Source organism: Ostrinia nubilalis, chromosome 17 (genome assembly GCF_963855985.1).
Source record: "Ostrinia nubilalis chromosome 17, ilOstNubi1.1, whole genome shotgun sequence".
Classification (NCBI taxonomy): Eukaryota; Metazoa; Arthropoda; class Insecta; order Lepidoptera; family Crambidae; genus Ostrinia; species Ostrinia nubilalis.
This window is the reverse complement of record NC_087104.1, coordinates 6,296,202-6,315,786: the sequence shown is the minus strand read 5'-3', so window position 1 is coordinate 6,315,786 and position 19,585 is coordinate 6,296,202. Positions and strand designations below refer to the sequence as shown.

General features: G+C 35.8%; 1 protein-coding gene across 2 annotated transcripts in view; it reads left to right on the top strand.

The window, feature by feature from the left end:
* Window positions 1-18,016, top strand: part of LOC135079942 (carbohydrate sulfotransferase 11) — a 53,093-nt gene extending 35,077 nt beyond the window's left edge. For both annotated transcript variants that reach the window (XM_063974586.1, XM_063974587.1), the window contains 5 exons: window positions 9,374-9,561; window positions 10,716-11,013; window positions 12,141-12,320; window positions 13,411-13,568; window positions 14,879-18,016. In XM_063974586.1, the coding sequence (XP_063830656.1) occupies window positions 9,374-9,561; window positions 10,716-11,013; window positions 12,141-12,320; window positions 13,411-13,568; window positions 14,879-14,957 (903 nt within the window). In that variant the 3' untranslated portion in view covers window positions 14,958-18,016. The remainder of the gene's footprint in view (window positions 1-9,373; window positions 9,562-10,715; window positions 11,014-12,140; window positions 12,321-13,410; window positions 13,569-14,878) is intronic.
* The last annotated feature ends 1,569 nt before the right edge of the window (window positions 18,017-19,585 follow it).

Below are 19,585 nucleotides of genomic sequence, written 5' to 3'. Positions count from 1 at the left end.
ATCTGCCGGCATAAGATGCGATACTATAATCTTATCGCCGATTTTTTACAACAAGTATATGGGGTTATCGTTTAAAATCAATGAAATACCGCGATAAGATATACTTTATTGTTGAGGTGGTAATAATAAGGTATTTACTGTTCGATACTTTAAGATAAACACTTTAATAAAAATAACGGGCTCATAATCGTCACTCCCATCATCAAGACAGGCAGCTATCAAAAATACGAGTATACGAGTAGGTAAATGATCATTTTTTAAAGCATGAAAATTGTAGAATAGGTACACATAATTTTACTCCTAGTATACTCTACAATTTATTCATCATCATCATCATGTCAGCCATAGGACGTCCACTGCTGAACATAGGCCTCCCCTAATGCTTTCCACATTGATCGATTGGTAGCGGCCTGCATCCAGCGCTTCCCTGCTACCTTTACGATGTCGTCGGTCCACCTTGTAGGTGGACGTCCCACGCTGCGCCTATTAATAGATTAATAATACAAGTAAAATACAATACAATACAAGTAAAATAATACAATTTATTAGAATAAGTAAATCTAAGCAATAGACCGGTCTACGTCCATTTTGATACAGATTATCGTAGCTCGATTACATTATCAATTAATTGAGCGATTATCTACGCAAGCCGTTTAAAAATTGATTCCGACGTTGGATGGAAGCCCCGACATCGATAAGTTAATCGGCTTAGTTAAATCGTCTTGTTACATCACTATTTATTTACGATCTCACAGAAGCTTAATAAGGTTAAGTAGCGATAAAAATGCGGATACAGTTCAGTATTACAGTAGCTTATTGGTAATCTGTGGTATTACAAAGAAATGAACAGATACTTAATTGATTAATAAATGATTTCGAAGTCCACTATTGACTAACTATACAAAATGTAACTCTACTGGTTTTATCTCTCTTCTTGGACTGGGATTAGTAGTTCAAAACTGTAGAACTTGTTTTATCTTCCTGTTTTCAAGGAACTTCCTATTTCCAAAGCATTAGAGTTCCAATTCGTGCAGTAAATTGCTCAAATCGAATAGGAATGGTACTCGATTTGTACGATTTAGCATGCGAATCGGAATTCTAATACTTTAGAAATACATCTCTTAGTTAGTATCAAGTTCATTGTGAAGGTCAAGGACCGGGAATAACATAGAAGATTTTAACTGTAAAACATTAAGGGTTGATTTCGATAATCTAGCATGCAGGTAGAGTCAACGACTTATCAAAAATCTTATTATTACTGACTATATTCGACGTACAATAACAGAAACTTAGATCAGAAATGAAAATTAACTCACATTTCCTTTGAATCTTGAACGGAAAATAATTAATAGCAGTGTTACTAAACAGGATTTTTCCATGAAACGGAAAAGTGGTGAGTAGGTGCTTACTTTCGCTCTTCAGTGAGAGTGGTGTTATCACTATGAGTTTATTTATACACTATAACATATTCAGATAAGATGTCAGCTTTCGATTTTCATTGATTGTATTTTTCAATATGCTTAATGTTATTTAGTTTTGTAATCAATAGTGTTAGTTACTGTATTATTAAGTAGGTACCTACATACTCTTATCTCTCAGTTTTCTATTCTGAATTTTTACGCGTTTGCTAAATTTCTGTCATCAAAATTACGACTTTTATCTTGTATTCAATTCTCATTGCGCACTTTTTAGACGAGTTCGTCCGAAAATCCGTCAATACTTGACATTTACAACTTTACCCTCTTCTTCGAAACTGGGTCAAAGTATCTACGCATCTTCGCTGCAATACACATTTCCTCGAAAGAATTTCTCCTGGCAACACATCGCAATTAGCGAACAGAATGCTAGTCTATATTTATTGGCCATTGAACTAGTTGCCTGACCTCGTAGTTCCCACGGATTATTTAGTTTAGAACTGACTCATAGGCTGTTCTCCGAACGATTCGTATTGTCCGAATCTGTCCCTTTTACTCCTATCAAAATCTGTGGACAGGTGATAGAGTCAGGTAGAGGTAGGGATATCAAAATTTTCCAGACTTTCAGCACTCGTGTGTCTCTCTCACTCATGATAGTGTTTCAAAGCGAGTGAAAGAGATGGATTAAGGCAAATTGATGTGCAGAATAGGGCTTTAGTTTTGTGAACTTTGCATTCTCTTGAATCAGCTATTTGTAATGATTACACACACGTGCGGTCAAATGTAAAGGCGCGCTCACATGTGCAAATCTTTTTTTCGGCTTAGAATTTTTGAGGGTCGATATGTCCGTAATGTGTCCATTACTGTCCATGACGTAAAATTATTTTAGAAGAATCAAAGGTGACGTACGTTAAACTGTCATGATTTCCTTTTCAACGAGGATGGTCTGATAAGCCAGCCTGAGTATGTTTTTGCTGTTAGATCCAATATTAGGATTTACTTTCGTAATTTATAGTTTTTTAAAGTAATATACTATAATCTATGTTTTTATAGCTGCGATTATCTCGTTTGATAGTTCAATAACAGTAATATTATTTATGATCTAAAGCTTGTAAAAGGCATTTAGTAAGGTGGGTGGACCATGGAAGGCCACGCTCCTTTGAAGGCCAACTATCAAAAAGTCGTAGTTATTGACATGAAAACACATATTCCTTCGGCTATACACTAAGATCCATGAAACTTAAGGCCACAGATGCGGCGGCGAGTCGCTCGCGCCGCTATTGTGGCAGTGCGATCTCATGATTCGTGGACTTCGGTCATCGACGTTACAATTGTTATTCGCGCGCACAGCAAAACGTACGTTTTTAGTTAGATAACCTATTATTATTTCATATTTTTTTACTGTGAACTGTCGTATAAGGATATGTTTATGGTACTAAAGAAAAAAATAATAGTTTTGCCTCGATTTAAGTTAAAATATTGGTAGTGTTCCCAGCAAAGCCAATGGTTCCTTACAAGGCCCATCAAAAATTTGACAGTTGGCCTTGCTAAGGTACATGGGCCTTACAAAGAACATGTACAAACCATGAACATATGAACAGTTACTTTTTAGTAAATACGTACCGTTACAGTTAAAACAATGTTTTATATTTATAATATTTTCATTTACAAGGGTTATTAAACTTTTTAACTCATATTAACTCATTTTGGCCTTACAAAGAACGGACCCATAAGAAGGCCATTTGAGGTAAAAAAAAAAGTTTTTAATTTCATTATAATACGCGTTGGCATTTATTTGATGTCAATATAATACTCATTACTACTGTTTTTAAATAATTTCCAATAATATATTCTTAGTTATACGATGGTGTTCAAGTAATGTTCTTTGAGTTTTTTATAAATGATAAAAATATATTGAGCATTTAATGTTTTGCTTAAATGAAAGAGCTTATTATGTAGTTTTAGTAAAAGCGAATATATTAATTGTTACAACTCTATTTTTAAGTTGAACGACTGATGTATAATATTGGCCTTGTTTGGAGCCGTGTTGCTTGCAAGGCCATTTGGAAGAGCTTAACAAAACTTAAGTTTAATGAATACTGATTAAAGCTAGGTTAAAAAAAGTGATTTATATGGTACACAATAAAACAAACTATTATTTGATCATTTGTTTTTTTCATTTATCCAGTTAATAAAGGAATAAAAAGCGTTTACTCGTTAGAGTGGCCTTCCATGGTCCACCCACCTTACTTACGAACTTTATTAGGCAGATATTGCTTTAATAAATATATAAACATAATAAAAGGATACTTGAACTTCATTATTTTCATTCACAAAACTCTCCATTTTCAGATTTAGTAATTTTTTAATGTACCAAACGTTTTGACACAAAAAGTTGAAGGTGAGAGGCGAAAAAACCTGAAAATTAGTTTCCTAGACATCTAGGTTATGTTTCGTGAACTAGTTTATAACTTATAACGAATGATAAACCTTAATACCAATAACTCTACCATTAAAAAATTCAACCTATAATGGCAGTCCCACTGCCATTTAAAGGGTTTAATATTTCCCACCACATTTTAAATCTAGCTGCCTTGTCTTATGGTCTAAAAATTAATGCAAAACCATATAAAGTGTGATATCACGCAACGCAGTTAGAACATTAAAATCATAAAAACTATTATTGTTTAATCCCGTTAATATGAATTTACACGCAATTTAAAGGCGAATGACCAAATTGGATACGTCATGCTCTTCGTAATCACATGTTAGTGCGAGAATTTACCGTTTTTAGTATCGTAATAGGTATAACTACAGTTTTTTTTATTCTTTAATTATAGACTGGGATACTAGTCACGACTTTATATTACTTACATATTAAATTAATCCGACAGTAGAGAAGTTAGTTCTATCAATTTATACAAAAAAATAAATAAAATAAAAGTCCATGATATTTTGGACTTTTCCTGTGGTTTTCCAAAATTTTCTTTAGTATCAAGCTGTTCTCAGTCGCTCTTTCATACATTATGGCAATTATTTTTTATTTATAGGAATAGTATCGAATAGTATAATTATGTAGAAAATAGATAAGAAAATACAACATTTGCTTTTTAAATGATAACCGTGCAGGTTTCACGTTACCAAGGACTACATTTCTGAAATAAAGGCTGAACGATGGTCTCTACAGTAAATGAATGACAAAAACCTATTTTTGTTTACTCAGTGAATAGAAACGACCGTGAGTCCGTGTAAATGGAACAGTTACGTTTTATTGACACTAATAAACTCGTAATTAGTCATAATGATTGCAATTAGCAAACATTTTAACCATTTCGACAACGACAATTTATGAATGGGGTTAATCCATCAAAGTAAACACTGGCATTTTAGTTGTAACTATAGTATTAGTCGTGTAATAGTCGTGTCGTAGTATAACAGACCGATATTGTTTATGTGTGCTCAAAATATTAACTACGTCATCATCATCATCAACATCAGGTCATTTAGTCTCCAGTGCATGAGAATCTTCTCTAATTTACCAGAGGCAAACGGAGGATTTGACCAGAGTAAATACAAATGAGTAGGTCATCTTCATAGAAACGCACCGAGCGCGGTTTGTATGTGAGCGCGCGCCAATACGTATGCGACGCGCACGCACACACTGACAAAATTCAGCGCACCTCACCGCTAATCCACGATAAATTTTATCAGTGTGTGCGTGCGCGCCGCATACGTATTGGCGCGCTAACATACAAACCGCGCTAACATACAAACCGCGCTCGGGCGTTTCTATGAAGATGACCTACTCATTTCTATTTACTCTGATTTGACCTACGCTCCCCAGGCTGGTCTGACGGGTTGGGGAGGTGTGATGTTCTCATATTTCCCTCAGTCGTCTCTTACGACATCCACGGGAAAAGTAGAGTGGTCTTCTAAATTCTATCACCTATTACCGTATCGTTTAGGCGGTCTTCCCCTGGCGCGGGTGTTGTTGCGGGGTCTCCACTCCAGGGTCTTTCTGGCCCAGCGATCCTGGTTCATCCGTGCAATGTGCCCTGCCCATCTCCATTTACGGCTCTCAATCTCTTCCACCACGTCGCTGATCCTCGTCTTTTCTCTGATCCACTCGTTCCTTTTGTGATCCCGTAGGGAGACGCCAAGCATCTGTCTTTCCATTGCTCGTTGTGCGACTCGGGAGACCGTCTAAACGATGGACAGACAATATCCGGCAGCAGGCTGGAGTGAACTGGATGCGTGTGGCCAGGGACAGAAATCGGTGGAGGTTTGAAGAGGAGGCCTATACTCAATACTCAAATCTTTATTGCATTTTAGTTCGAAGGCGAACCCAAAGGCTGACATAGATAGATAGATTACCGTATACACGTAAATAGAAAAGCATTATTTTATTTCCCTTATTTCCACTGTAAAGATAATAATTGCCGCTTGTATTGTAATACAGTTTCAACGATTGCGAAGTCCGTTGTCATAGAAACGAGGAATATTGCTTTGGAAGGATACGCAAACGTAAATACTCAGTTCATTGCTCGAAGTCACGCAAAGGACATAATTTGAAGCAAACGCTTCCTATAAATGATAACAATATGAGGGTATTCGTAAGTACTTCGGTATGAAATAGGTGGGTAAGTTATTGTTGTCTACTGAAGCGAATGCGCACGAATTGTATTGTATTTGTTTGGAATTCGCGTACCTTGGATTTATGTGATTTGTCGTATGAGAATTGATAATACTAATATTGTTTTTCCTGGAGTTGCCTGTGTCTGTAATAATAGCAACTAAGTTGTTTGGATTGGAACAACAATAATGACTTCAAATCTGATTAGACGAAAAGCCTTATTCAAATAATCAATTCATATCGAACGGCTTTATATTGGTTATACTGACTGATAGATAGGATTTGTTTTGTGAAACGACTTCTGACTTACACTTTATGGAATTAAGCTTGCACGTTAATTGAGGCCTATGTTCAGCAGTGGACGTCCTATGGCTGAAATGATGATGAAGAGACGATTTATAGCCATTTAAATGTAAAATCTAGACTGAGAGAGACTTCAAATTGCAATGTTCGAAGGTCAGCAATAAAGGAGAAAGCACAAGCTTTTAAGTGAAAGTGTACGTACGAATAAGTAGGTACTTTAAAACCTCACACTTTCCAGAAATGCAAGCATTTTAGAGTGCATTACATGTTGTTTTATACAGATCCTATAAAATACTTACACTAATTTGAATTGGTCGGGAAATACTTAAAAGAATATTTCGTGTTTTATAAAAAAAAAGCTAGAGATCTCTTATGAAGTCCTCAGGGAAAGCTTACATCCAGTACTTAGCTAGTATTGAATGTAAAAAGTATAGTAGATAGATATCATAGCGTATTCTTTTGACTCAACATATTAACTGTAACAACATACATAATATTAACTCAACACTTTAAAACCGCCTCTGTGGTCTAGTGGTAAGACCACCTGCATCAGACACATAGGTCCCGGATTCGATTCCCAGTGGGGGCAGATTTTTCTGTTCAGTTTTGGTTGGTGGTAGGGCTTGTTCTAAGTCCGCCTGGCTAGCTACCACCATCTTACCTAAGTCTGTCGCCATAACAACAATGTTAACAGCATTGTTGTGTTCCGGCAGTTAGAGGTAAGATAGCCAGTTCCTCCGTGGTTGAGGATTCCGGGTGAAGCTCGCTTCCACCTTCGGCCTGATCATCACTTACCATCAGGTGAGATACAGGCCAAGAGCTTCCTCGTTTGCTTTAATAGTGAATCAGTTTGTCACCATTATGGAGGAGTATTATAAATAAAAATAGCTTCAGTTAACTTAACTTACTTAATTAGGCATTGTGTGTTGGCGTGGTTTTAACGAGCTTACTTTACGCCACTAGGGCACTAATTACTTAGTTACATTTTATTACGTCAAGCTAATGATCAATTAATCATTTATAAGTATGGTGAAAAGATTGTCACTATACATAGGCTTATTACTCGAGTTAAGTGATTGCTCTACATAATTTAATTGAGCTCTAGTACTGAAATATGTATTGATCGTGATAAAGTGAGTGAGATAATTAAGGCTCATTTGATAGCAATAAAAAGAATTTTGTTCACCTACTGCAGTCATCTGCTGAAAAAGATCAAAATCAAAAAAGATTTTTCATGTAAATTCATGAAAGCAATTTACTATGTAATTAGCGAAAATGTTTTCAGTTTTTTCCGACATAAGATACGGTGAGAAATACAGAATATTGGTAATTGCCCGCCTATTATACATTTATTAAAACATTTAATTTTAATGATCTAGCAACTCGTACTGCTGGATTATTTAACGATACTTGTACCTATAATTGTATTGAAGACCAATTAATTTTATTTATAGCACGCGTTTTAGCAAAAGAAAACACAGGTCTATTTAAAACGTTCAATTATGTAGAGCTTTTTTGTTTATTCCCATAACGAAAATAATAAATAACAAGTGTTGTTTCTTATTAAAAACAAAAGAAAAATTTCCCAGTTATTTTTTTCAAACAGGACGTTACATGTATGTTTTTTTCTGTATACATCAATCAAATAGGTTTTATTAATTCTACAAGTCGAATTTTACGCTACTTTTTTTAGCTTTTTAGGTGGAATGAATGCAGTTATCGAGTGTAGAGACAATATCTCAGTAATTATGTCTCTACATTATGAGGTAAGTACCTATCAATCAATGACGATCTCAAGCTCAAGAAATTAGAGGCTGTAAAAATGGTAGACTCATGCACGTTTTCACCATCAATCCCTAATTTTTAAGTAACCCTTATGTAAACAAAATTCCTGTGTGTTACCATAAGGGTCACTTAAAAATTAGGGATTGATGGTGAAAACGGGCATCATCCTCCTTTAGCACTCTTTGAGGAAAGGCTAGGGCCTAGATGCAGTGACCAGTATGACTATTGTCATTTGTTTCTAAATCGAATTCTTAACGCTAATGGAATATGTAGCGATTTCTTAATTTTACTACTTTTTTGTCTACTGTGTTTAACTTAGATATACGTACCTATGAATTTTAAAATCATAAACACATGATGGTCACTGGTCAGGCATAAAAATGTTGTTTAGAATGAAGCTTTTCCACGAGCATAGAAATAATCAATTAGATCTAAATGCCGCTGGGATTGGCCCCGTAATTGGAAAACGGGAGAGAATAGGGTCTTGAATCTTTTAAGCTGCCCATCCTTTGTAGCAATCCGCTGTAGGTAGGTTTTTTAGAACATTCTAGAGAGCTTACGCTTTTTCTCTCGCTCATAAGAAAGGTTCTGTTAAAAGAACATTATGGTATGAGTTAGTTCTCAAATATTTAGGGTATTTATTATGTATTTTGGACGATTTGTATTTGAACAAGTTATGTCAATAAACTTTGGAGCAAGGTTTGTGTTGATAATGTTTCACCACTCACCACTAATGATTTATTTTGTGTGTTTACGTTCGTCACTAACAATATTATTACGTTAGCTATTATCGTCATACTAAGATAACAGTTTATGGCTTAGCTCTAGCAGGTTATGACGGCCATGAAAATCTATAGAAAGTACCTACCTACTCAGGATTCAAATTCGTGAGGTGTGTAAGAAATTTAGTTTCCCTCAAAGTTTGTTGATGACTTTCTTGGGTACCTACGTTACGTATACAGTCCGTCCAAGCTTGGCTGCACTCTGCTACAATATTATGTCAAAGGTGCACCATGCAATGACTCCAATACTTTTCGCTATTGTTTTAAACTAAAGTGTGCACCTAAATACTTATTGGCTACGATACTTTTCGGCAAATTGTGCACCCCACACATTGGGTCCAATATTTTACGCACAAGCATTTCCAGTACGTATCACAAAGCTTGGCAGACGATGGCGTTGGCCATTGGACAATGGAAATCTAGACAAAAACATGACTTTTCAATTCTTGTTCCAGTTCATCTTCGAGAACGGGACTCATGATGAGGGGCTCCTCACCAGAGATAAGTTCATGGAGGTGAACGCTCGGATGGAGGCGCGTCATGACTATCTGAAGAGCCAGTGTTCAGCTCTGGGCTTGGACAGCTATAGCTATAAGGCCAATGCATGGGAGTTCTTAATCAACAGGCAGTACCATGTCATATGGTGAGTTAACCAATGGTTCTACGCCTCGGTGGACTCTAACAAGACTTTATCGACCTCTCGTTCTCACTGCTATAACTTATGTGTAACCAGAATCGACAGCTTGATCGCCTTTAAAAACCAGTGAAGCATTGTGAAATTTTGAAAAATTATATCTAAAAAGTTAAATACCATCATTATCTTTATTGTTAATTTTGGTCTCTGTGTCGGGAGGTCCTGGATTCGATTCCCAGATCGTTTAAAATAAATACGATTCTGAGCTTTCGAGTCCATCGTCAGTCAGAGGTGGAATTGAGTAAAACAATCGAAATCATTTGACAGTTCATAACGTACGATAAAGTCAGCTAAACAAAGCGTTTGACAGAATAATCGTACGTTATGAACTGTCAAATGATAACGATTGCTTTACACAATTCCACCTCTGATTGTGGGTAGTAACAGAAAGGATAGTGTACTAAGTAAGTACCTACTGTGACCTCAGTGATTACAACACGATGGATAGATAGAAAATCGATTGTCTCAAGCTCGCTCACGCTATCATCAAAGTGAGCTTCACATCGTTTCTTTATACTGGAAAGTAACTCTACATTAACCGTGTTTAGGTCACTTTTTGTATCGCGTGTTGCAACTACACATCTGCAGCAACGCCTACTTAATTTGACTTACTATAAATTACCAGCACGAAAAGTACAAGCGTGAGATAACGATTTTGAACTCTACCACGTTCTAATAGAAGCGAACTGTTTGTTAGAAGACACTCCTTGTGCATTAAAGGGTGTGTTCGGAATTATAGGGAGAGTCAAGGTTCATCGGCTATTGTACATCACGTATGAAAGCAATTTGCGTCCGATATAACTAATCTACTGTTTGTCACGCAAGGCTGAATAATCTAGATAGAAATCCATATTGTTAGCTATAAAACTAACCGAGATTTTATCATATAGGTACGAACAGTACAGAAAGAGGGTTTTTAGATAAGAAGTAATATCACACAAATCGATATGGATTTAAAGACTGGAATCGAACTCAGGACTTTGCAATGCTTTGCCAGTTATCTTCCGCAACACAGCGTCATTGATCCTCTGATGACATTTATCAAGCCCGATTACCCTCTTTTTCTAATAAACCACTTCTTAATCTTGTTTCCTGATCCCTAGGTGTAACGTCTTCAAAGCAGCCTCCACATCCTGGATGTACAATTTCAACCGCATGGCGAACTACACAGCGGAGTTCCTGAACAAAACCAAAGAAGTGCCCTTGATACTTGCTCGCAAGAAGTACGGGAGGCCGACAGTCGCGATGATCAAGAAGGCTCAGGCGGACTCTATAACGTTCCTCATTGTTAGGCATCCGCTGGAGCGGCTGGCGTCAGCGTATAATGACAAGATCATGCACGCTTGGCCGAAGTCCTTCCATGAGAAGATGGGGCAGAAGATCATCCGTGTATTTCGGAAGGTATGTAGTATGTAAAACCACATTAGTCATATAAAACAATCTTAAACTTGCCGTTTTGACTAAAACGCAATCTTGTCCGCATTTATCATTGTGAAATCAGTGCAGAACAGAAAATTTTATAATTATGAATAAGTTTAGGTAGGGGCAACTAGATATTTATTTTTCAGATAGTCTTTCAGAGCTCTTAGTCCGTTTTAAAATCTTGTTCACTTGTGAGTCACTGACTCGCCATTTTGAGTAGGTATTTGTAAATTTAGCATTACGTTCAAATATCCCATTATCCTTTTTGTGTTTCTTGGAATCCTAGAAGATGACCTCACCTAAATGGCCTCTTGTGTGACTTACAAACATAGAGCAACACATCCTGCCATCAAATGTATTTTATTTGCTCCTAACGATAAAGATATAGAGTTCAAAATCCATTGGGAAATCGTTATAATCTGGTTAGTTTTTTGTCAGCGACTGTACTCTTTGGATGGATAAGTTACGGAGATGTTGAAATATAATATTCGACATGTGGTTGTAATTGATCTCTTGAGGTTTCGTATAGATTTTTGCATTGACTTAGGTGTCATACAGTTTAGTATTAGATTCTGTTGACTTGCACCTCGTAAGTGTTTACTATGCTTGAGAACTCGTTATTCCTGTAATGAATTTCAATGCTCGTGTGCATTATGTATTAACTAATAGTTTTATGCTATGTTTAAGATGTCTTCACTCTTCAGTAGTCTTCATAGGAATTCGTATTTTTACGACGTCATATAATTGAACAACCGCATAGTCTCTCAATAATAAACTGTTGTCAACAAATTGCTCTTCAATTTGTAACCAAACCTATCTAAGGAATTCTTCTGACACTGTATTCGAAAACCCTAATACACTTTGACTACTTAATGCCTGTATTCACAAACGATGCTTGCTTAAGTGCAGCAGCAAATCGACCGCACAGCGTTGATTAGAGCTGTGATTGGTTCATGTGTCACCCTGTGCGTGCACGCGCACTGTGAAACCTCATAGTTATGTTTGTGAATACGGGCGTAAAAGAATTCCTTAGGATTGGTTACTCTTCAAAGAGTGTCCAAAGGTTGAACTCATGCTTGTATCATCAACCATTCTTTCCTCCCCAGCCAAGCAACGGTCACCCGACACCTACAGAGAGGTATCCAGTATTCGAGGAGTTCGTCGCATACGTACTGGACGAGTGGAAGTCGAAAAGGACTTTGGACATGCACTGGACTCCTTACACAGACTTCTGCACGCCTTGCCAGTTCAACTTCGATGTCATTTTGAAGTTCGAGACGTTGGATGTGAGTATTTAGAGGAACATATCGGCAGATATCAGGCCTTTAGAGCAATTCAAGACAATACTTAGTATATGTATCCAGAAAACGTTTGGAATTCTAATGATTCAAAACTCCTGCCTGAGTGTATTAGCTCAATAGATACTAGGTACTAGGTACAGGAATCAAGCCTCTAAGACTAGAAAATATGACCAGCTTTATGGAATCTCCTATAAGTAGGTAGGTAGTAGTGCAACAAAAGTAACTACAATGTTTTTAGTTTGTTCTGTGTAGCCATGACTTACAAATAAATAAATTAACCGCAACAAGAAATAGAAGTCATGAAACACCTTCAGAAATTGTAATAAGAGGAATCACATTACTCCAGTGGTCTATAGGTTTGTTAGGAATAATGACGTGGGAATACTTCCAGGAAATGCTAGAAAGCCACACACTTTTATAGCCCATATATCTAAGCATTCTTTTTTCGACTATAATAAACCACCAGACCACAATGCCCCATCACAAACGGCGTAAATTTGTGGTCTCTGCGTACGAACCACGCATAGTAATGTTAAGAGACGTAATAAAACTTTATGAACAGAATGACCAATTTACATAGACAGCTACATGTTTTATTAACCCACTGGTGTTGAGCACGCGCCGTATAACAGAAAACTACAAACACCGTTGTATAATAAAATTGTAGCTGTCGAATTTTCTCGTAAATGTCTTGTAAGTTGTATAGGAAGTCTGCCAAAAAGTACCTTGTGGCATCTACACTTCATCGAGTTGTAACACATAGTTCTTAAAACATGTTACGCGAAGTGATATCATAAGTACAATATTAGTTTGGTGTGCCGTCAGACCGGATTCTTAATATGAGTTATCGAAATCGTTTTTAACAATTCGAGGTGTAGCTCTCTCTACCACTTAACCAGCATTATCATCATCATTATTAGTCTCAATTGCATTAATGGAGTCGGTTTTAACTACCGTCAGTCTAAATCTAAACTCCCCACGGCCCCATCATTATACACCATAATCACATCAAAAGAATATTTAACTGCATCATAAAACAAGATTTAAATCTAAAATATTCTTATTTCTATTCCAGGAGGACCAGCGGTTCCTGATCCAACTGGCACGCCTTCAAAAAGTGGTGAGACCAGAATGGCGGAACAGTGGTAAAGGTCCAGGGACCCTCAACAACATCAGCCACCTTTACTCCAGGATCACCAAGACACAGCTGGAAGACCTGTACAAGATGTATAAGTAAGTCTTGTATAGCACTTACATTTTTGCTAAGTTACGGTACATTATTTACCGTAACACGCTAATCGCATAAGTGGTTATTGGTAAATGCATTCATAAGTGTCATATAAACATTTCATTTGGTAGGTAGGTAAACGTAGTTTAGGATGCCTGACCTCCAGTGGCATGAACCGACGACCTCAAGAAGATGGGTAACAGTGGATGGATGCAAAAAAGAACAACAATCGTGCTTTGGCCTCCCTGGCTATGCAGTGCTGAATATCATTGATTTCATTTCAGATTTTCTTTCAACATTTTAACGAATCATGATTTCAGTTTCTATAACCATAACCGATACTGTTAGATACCACCCACGTCTACCCACATACATTAGAGACCAATGTAACGTTAACAAACACGCCCATCAAATAGTAATCTTTTGTAATACATTACTAGAAGCCTCGCCAGGTCAATGTTAATGAAAGTGCTAAGGCCAAGCGTTACATAACAACTGGTTCTTGTAGTCATTCTTAGAGCATCAAAAACAGTTACTAACCTGCCCATAACATTCTTTGTCACGTTCTGTTGCGTTAACAATTAGCATAATAATTATACAGGGTGCAAATTCAGTCAGGTTACAAATTGCCATCAGCAAGCAGTCATTTAGAATGGGGACCAATTTTTTTTTATTGATCCTGTAGCAAAAGTTTATTTGAGTAGTAATTAATCTTTTTATTTGATCAAGTATAAAATTACACTTAGGTACTGTATATACTTACCTACCCTACCTACCTAACTTTATAAATTGGGGAATTTTATTTTGATATGAATGATATTTGGTGATAGCTAATGTTATCTGGTGATAGTTGATACGATATTACAAGTACAACACACCTTATAAGATTACACAGATCAAAACAATGGTTTCTTTTGTTTGTAATTGTTTTGGTTAAATAAATATGTATAAAGTAGCTACTAGGGCGTTGAAGTGTAAAAACTACATCTTGTGTCACAGAGATAGGTAATATTGAGTATTGAGAGAGTATGACATAGTAGTAGTTAGGGACTGAGCATTTGAGTGAAAGTGGTAGCGTAACCATCACGTACGAATCGATCGAACTGCGCAACTGGTAACCGTGACGTCACATCGATGCTCTGGTACGGGCACGGGGCGAATTCGGTGAGATGTGCGGGTGAGTGCAAGGCACTGCAAGGGAGAGTCGCATTCAGTGACGTGCGCAGTTAGCTCGATTGGGTTATACCCACTTAAAACCTCTTTAAAATTATTATGCACATTATTATATTAACAGTACAATTATTATATTTTTCAGGCTAGACTTCAAACTCTTCAACTACACCATAGACAACTACTACGAGATAGTGAAACCCGATGAGACGAGTAAGAGATGAACAAGCCGAGGGCTCTCCAGCGCCACAGCAGCCGTTAGCGGCAAGACTGATCATTGAGTGATGAAGACGACGATCCGACCCAGGTTATTGTTATTTATGTGATATCAAAGTTCAAAAGATTTTCATGTTTTAGCCCATTGCGACGTTCATGTCATGTTTGGCTGAGGTTTGTTAGAAGGTGTGCTTGTTAAATGGTTAAAGCATTAAGATACTTCCTTAGTTGTTCAGGACAGTATAGCGCAAGCCCTTGAATGCATTAGAGGACAAATGGAGGAACAGTCGCTTCACCTATGCCACAAAATATAACAGAAGGTAAACTCATGTATGTACCTCGCTTTGCATACCTCTCTCGCTCGCACGCTCGGCCGTCGCGCTAGGGTTGTCTTGTCATGACGTGTTGCGTTTATTTCGATAAGATAGAAAAATGTTACTCTTAATACTATGCAAGAAAGACAATAACAAATATCCACGTGTACTTATTTATATTTAGTACGTTATTATAGTAATAGTTTGCAAACAAATACACGAGAAGGAAGTAGTATTTAGTTGAGTGACACTATTATCCAACTAATATTATAAATGCGAAAGTTTGGATGTCTGGATGTTTGTTGCTCTTTCACGCAAAAACTACTGAACGGATTTTGATGTAACTTTACAGTATTATTGTTTATAACCCTGAATAACATATAGGCTATAATTTATGACGATCTGTGACAAACTAAATTTCACGCGGGTGAAGCCGCGGGCAAAAGCTAGTTATCCAATAATTCCTAAAACCTCTCTAAAACAATTCGATATTCCTAATAATTGAGTTGGCTTTCAATTTCAATTGAAATTCAAATAAATAACTTACTTACCTCCCCGAATCAACTGGTAATTTAAAAAATGAAAATTCGGTATTTAATGATGAGTTTAAGCAACCAAATACCGAACAATTATAATACGACTTTTTCTGTTCACTCATTTTCGTCAATTTCGCAAAACAAAATAATATCACAGGCGGTTGACCAGCGCGTGACTCAAGCGAACCACAGCGAACGTGTGACGAACGTCTGTCGCGCCACGTCGCGCTCGCATTCGTCCAAGACAGTCTTGCTAAAGCGGTGTCTATGTGTGCGTGGCTCGAGCGCGTTTAGTATGGAGTTTGTCTTCTGTTATATTTTGTGCCTATGCGTCGAAAATCCGAGACAACTTGTCACTATTGCGCTCGCTTTAAGTGCGGGAGTTACTTAGAAACATTTATTCAGTATCACGTAGATGGGATGTAAAATAATGCGTGGACTGGACGCAGTAGACTTTGGCCCTTTAGTACTTGCTGTATACGGAAAGATATTGAACTGTCTCAAAAATTTTATGAAATCAAAGAGAGATTTACTCAAATTAGTAGGTACCTAAAGGTATCAATGTTACTTTTCCCTAATGACTTCGTATTTATCCTCTAGTGTGTCCGAGGCTTATGTATAACGGATATTTGTTGTATGGGATGACTATTAGTTACATCCAAATGTCCTTAGCAAATACGATGTTGCCCGTTTGCGAAACAATAAGAAAATGACATAAATAACACATAGATTATAGGCATTTGATACATTCAAGTTTGTTTTTAGTTAGTATAAAATAATGAACTTGTAATGTGTCCCCGTACTCTATGGTTTAAATAAACAGACCTGCGAACGTGTTCATGACGTAATAATTTACGCTAAAAATTACGCTTTAGAGCGCGCGAAAGGAAATCTTTTAATGAGAACCAAATTGTAAGTTTTATGCCACATGCGTTATGGAATATGCTGGTTATCAAACGTAAGAGAAATCGAGATAGTATCAAATCACAATGGAATAATTTACAAAATGATTATCGATTTAATTACCTGTTATCTGTTTACGACACTAACGATTTATGTCGCTATGTAAATTTTATCGATCGATTAAAACTAAAAGTACCTTACTTTGCTCGAGATGAAAATGCAAGGAAAATTCATAACGTACAGCATCCCATTACAATAATGGTATAAAGACGTATTTGAATATTTCTAGTTTATTTTTAATACTTATTTATATTTTATTTTAAATATTTTTTATTTCTGCTTGTTTATTTGCAAAGTTCACTATGACAGTACAATAGTTTTAAGCATACATTTCTGAAGACGCTGTCCAATTACTAGGTAAGAGTGAGTGACTGAGTGACTTGTGAGCCAAGGGAATCCTCTCAGAGGTAACAAAGTAACCGATTCAAAGATTTGAAAAAATAAACATAAAATACAATTTCAAAAGTATATTCTTCTGGAATTGCCATATACTATGTAACGTTATAGCAGACCGCTAGCCTCACCACGCGTCTTGAGTGGCGTGAACGCGGACGGGTCGCACATTTTTACGCGATGCAGTTTTCGACCATAGTATATGGTAAAAATTAAGAATAAATACGAAAATATAGAATAGCTTTTTATGTAATGTAAAAGAAGAATCAACTTTTAAAGAATTCCCTTGATTTAGATACTAGTCAATCTGTTAATGTATGACATTATGTTATGACCAACGTCGCACTATAGTATAAATTAAGTTATTTGCATGTCATTTCATGTCAGTGTTTGTATAGTACTTTGATCACCGTTTAGTACAATTTTGTACAGTTTACGTATTAAATCGCTACTTACATAGTTTATAGGTAAAATCCCTTTGGGCGCCTTGTAGATAATTGTTATTAATAATGTTTGATAGATTAATAATTCAAGTTGTTTTACATTGTTGTTTTTAAGTTATTAAATGAATCAATCCGTACAGTTCCTCGATTTTATGATTACAGTTGTTATTATTTTGTAATCAAATAATGCTTTTATGGGATGTTGAAGTAGTTGAAATATGTATTTGTGTACATTTTATATAATAAGCAATAGTTTAATTGTTGTGTTGGCAATGAAAGTAATGTAAATACGTATGAGAAAGTTTTGTACGGCAAGACAAAAAAATACTTAGTGCTTCCATATCGTATGGAAATAAATAATCTATATCGCTCTATTAGGCTTACGAGCCTAAAATATCCAATCACATAAATGCCTATTTATAATAAAAATAAAGAATCAAACTACAAAATGAAAATAAAATAGTAAATCGTTGTAATTTTTTGAATTTGTTATTTAATGTTTTTTTATGATTATTGACTTAATTTTTACATTTTGATACTTTAAAATCATGAAGGTTTTGTGATATTTTTACTACCTTTATAGTTAACATTCCAAATAGTTTTTTCGAAGGCATAATTTTTGTATTATTTTTAAGTAGTTAATTACTAAGTATCTTAAAATGACTTTCCCCAATTAAATTTTAAATTAAAAGTGTAAATAACAACGAATGTTTGAAAGCCGAAAAAAAAAGACACAAAATACTATCTAATTATCAATTTGCATAATAGTTAATACATAAAGTAAAAATATAAGTACAAATGTTAAGTATTCCTAAAAAGTTCATAAAAACATTTTCTTTGACAATCACGAAGTATTTTTTGTAATACAATGATAAACCCCGCAAGTTGTAAAGATTTGTTATGATTATGTAGCGTTGGTGGCCTTTATGGAATGTATGTTAAGTTTTCGAATAAATAGAATAAAGATAATTAATATTTATGTGGTTGCTTCTGCAAAATCATAGAATGCCTCCAAAACAAGCGTGGAGATCCTATAAATTTTGCAGCAAAATATTCTACCAAAGTGGAAAGAACATTATTGCTTATTTTTTAGGGTTTGAAAAAAAAAATAACTTCACCAAAAAGTACCGTAATAATAAAGACGACATGAGGGCGCTTTAATGCCCTTCGAAATAAGAGCGATTTTTGTAGTACCACTACATTTCATTTGATTTGCTGTCAAATATTCCTCGAGGATGCATAGGGGAACGGTTTTAGGCCCAAAATACAATGTTCTTTCCGCAATGGTTAATCTGTGTGAATATTTAGTTAATGTTTGTGTCTTAGTTTGGTAATTTTGCCTAGTCTTAGAGCTAAAACTGAGCTTAGAGTACCTACGTAAATAAAACCCTTAATTGTAACGAAATACCTTAGGTTTATATCATTGTTAAATCCTCTAGATGTTTTCGATAATGGACAATACAGATTGTTAACTAACATTTTTTTTTCTTCACTCAATTGAGATGCAAAATAAAGTGTGTAGGGCAACACTGTGTTGAGTCCCGTAGCTTTCCACATTTGTTTGTAATATACGGTGTAATACTATACGGAAATGTCGCCACCATAGTAAATTCTGTATGGCCAGGATCTACAGTTTGACCACTAATGAACTAGTAAGGTTAGGCCCATGAAAATTTACACGTTAAACTCGTAACCTTGTCTCTTTTTTGCCTCCGTCAGTGGTTAAATAAAATAGAAAAATAAAATGTTATGAACATATAAAAATAAGACAATGTCGTCAGCTGTATCTCTTAAGCTACGTGTTTGACTTTAGTAATTAAACTACTTAATCTAGCGTTATTCTTTAAAAGTTCGGTCTATCCAGATTCTAGAGTTTTGTAGGTTTATTCGAAATAGAAGAATGAAGTCAATAAAAACTATCATTAATGAAGTAAAGATCCCAATGTATTGTGACCCTAATAACACTATTTATTATGATTTGTGCAGA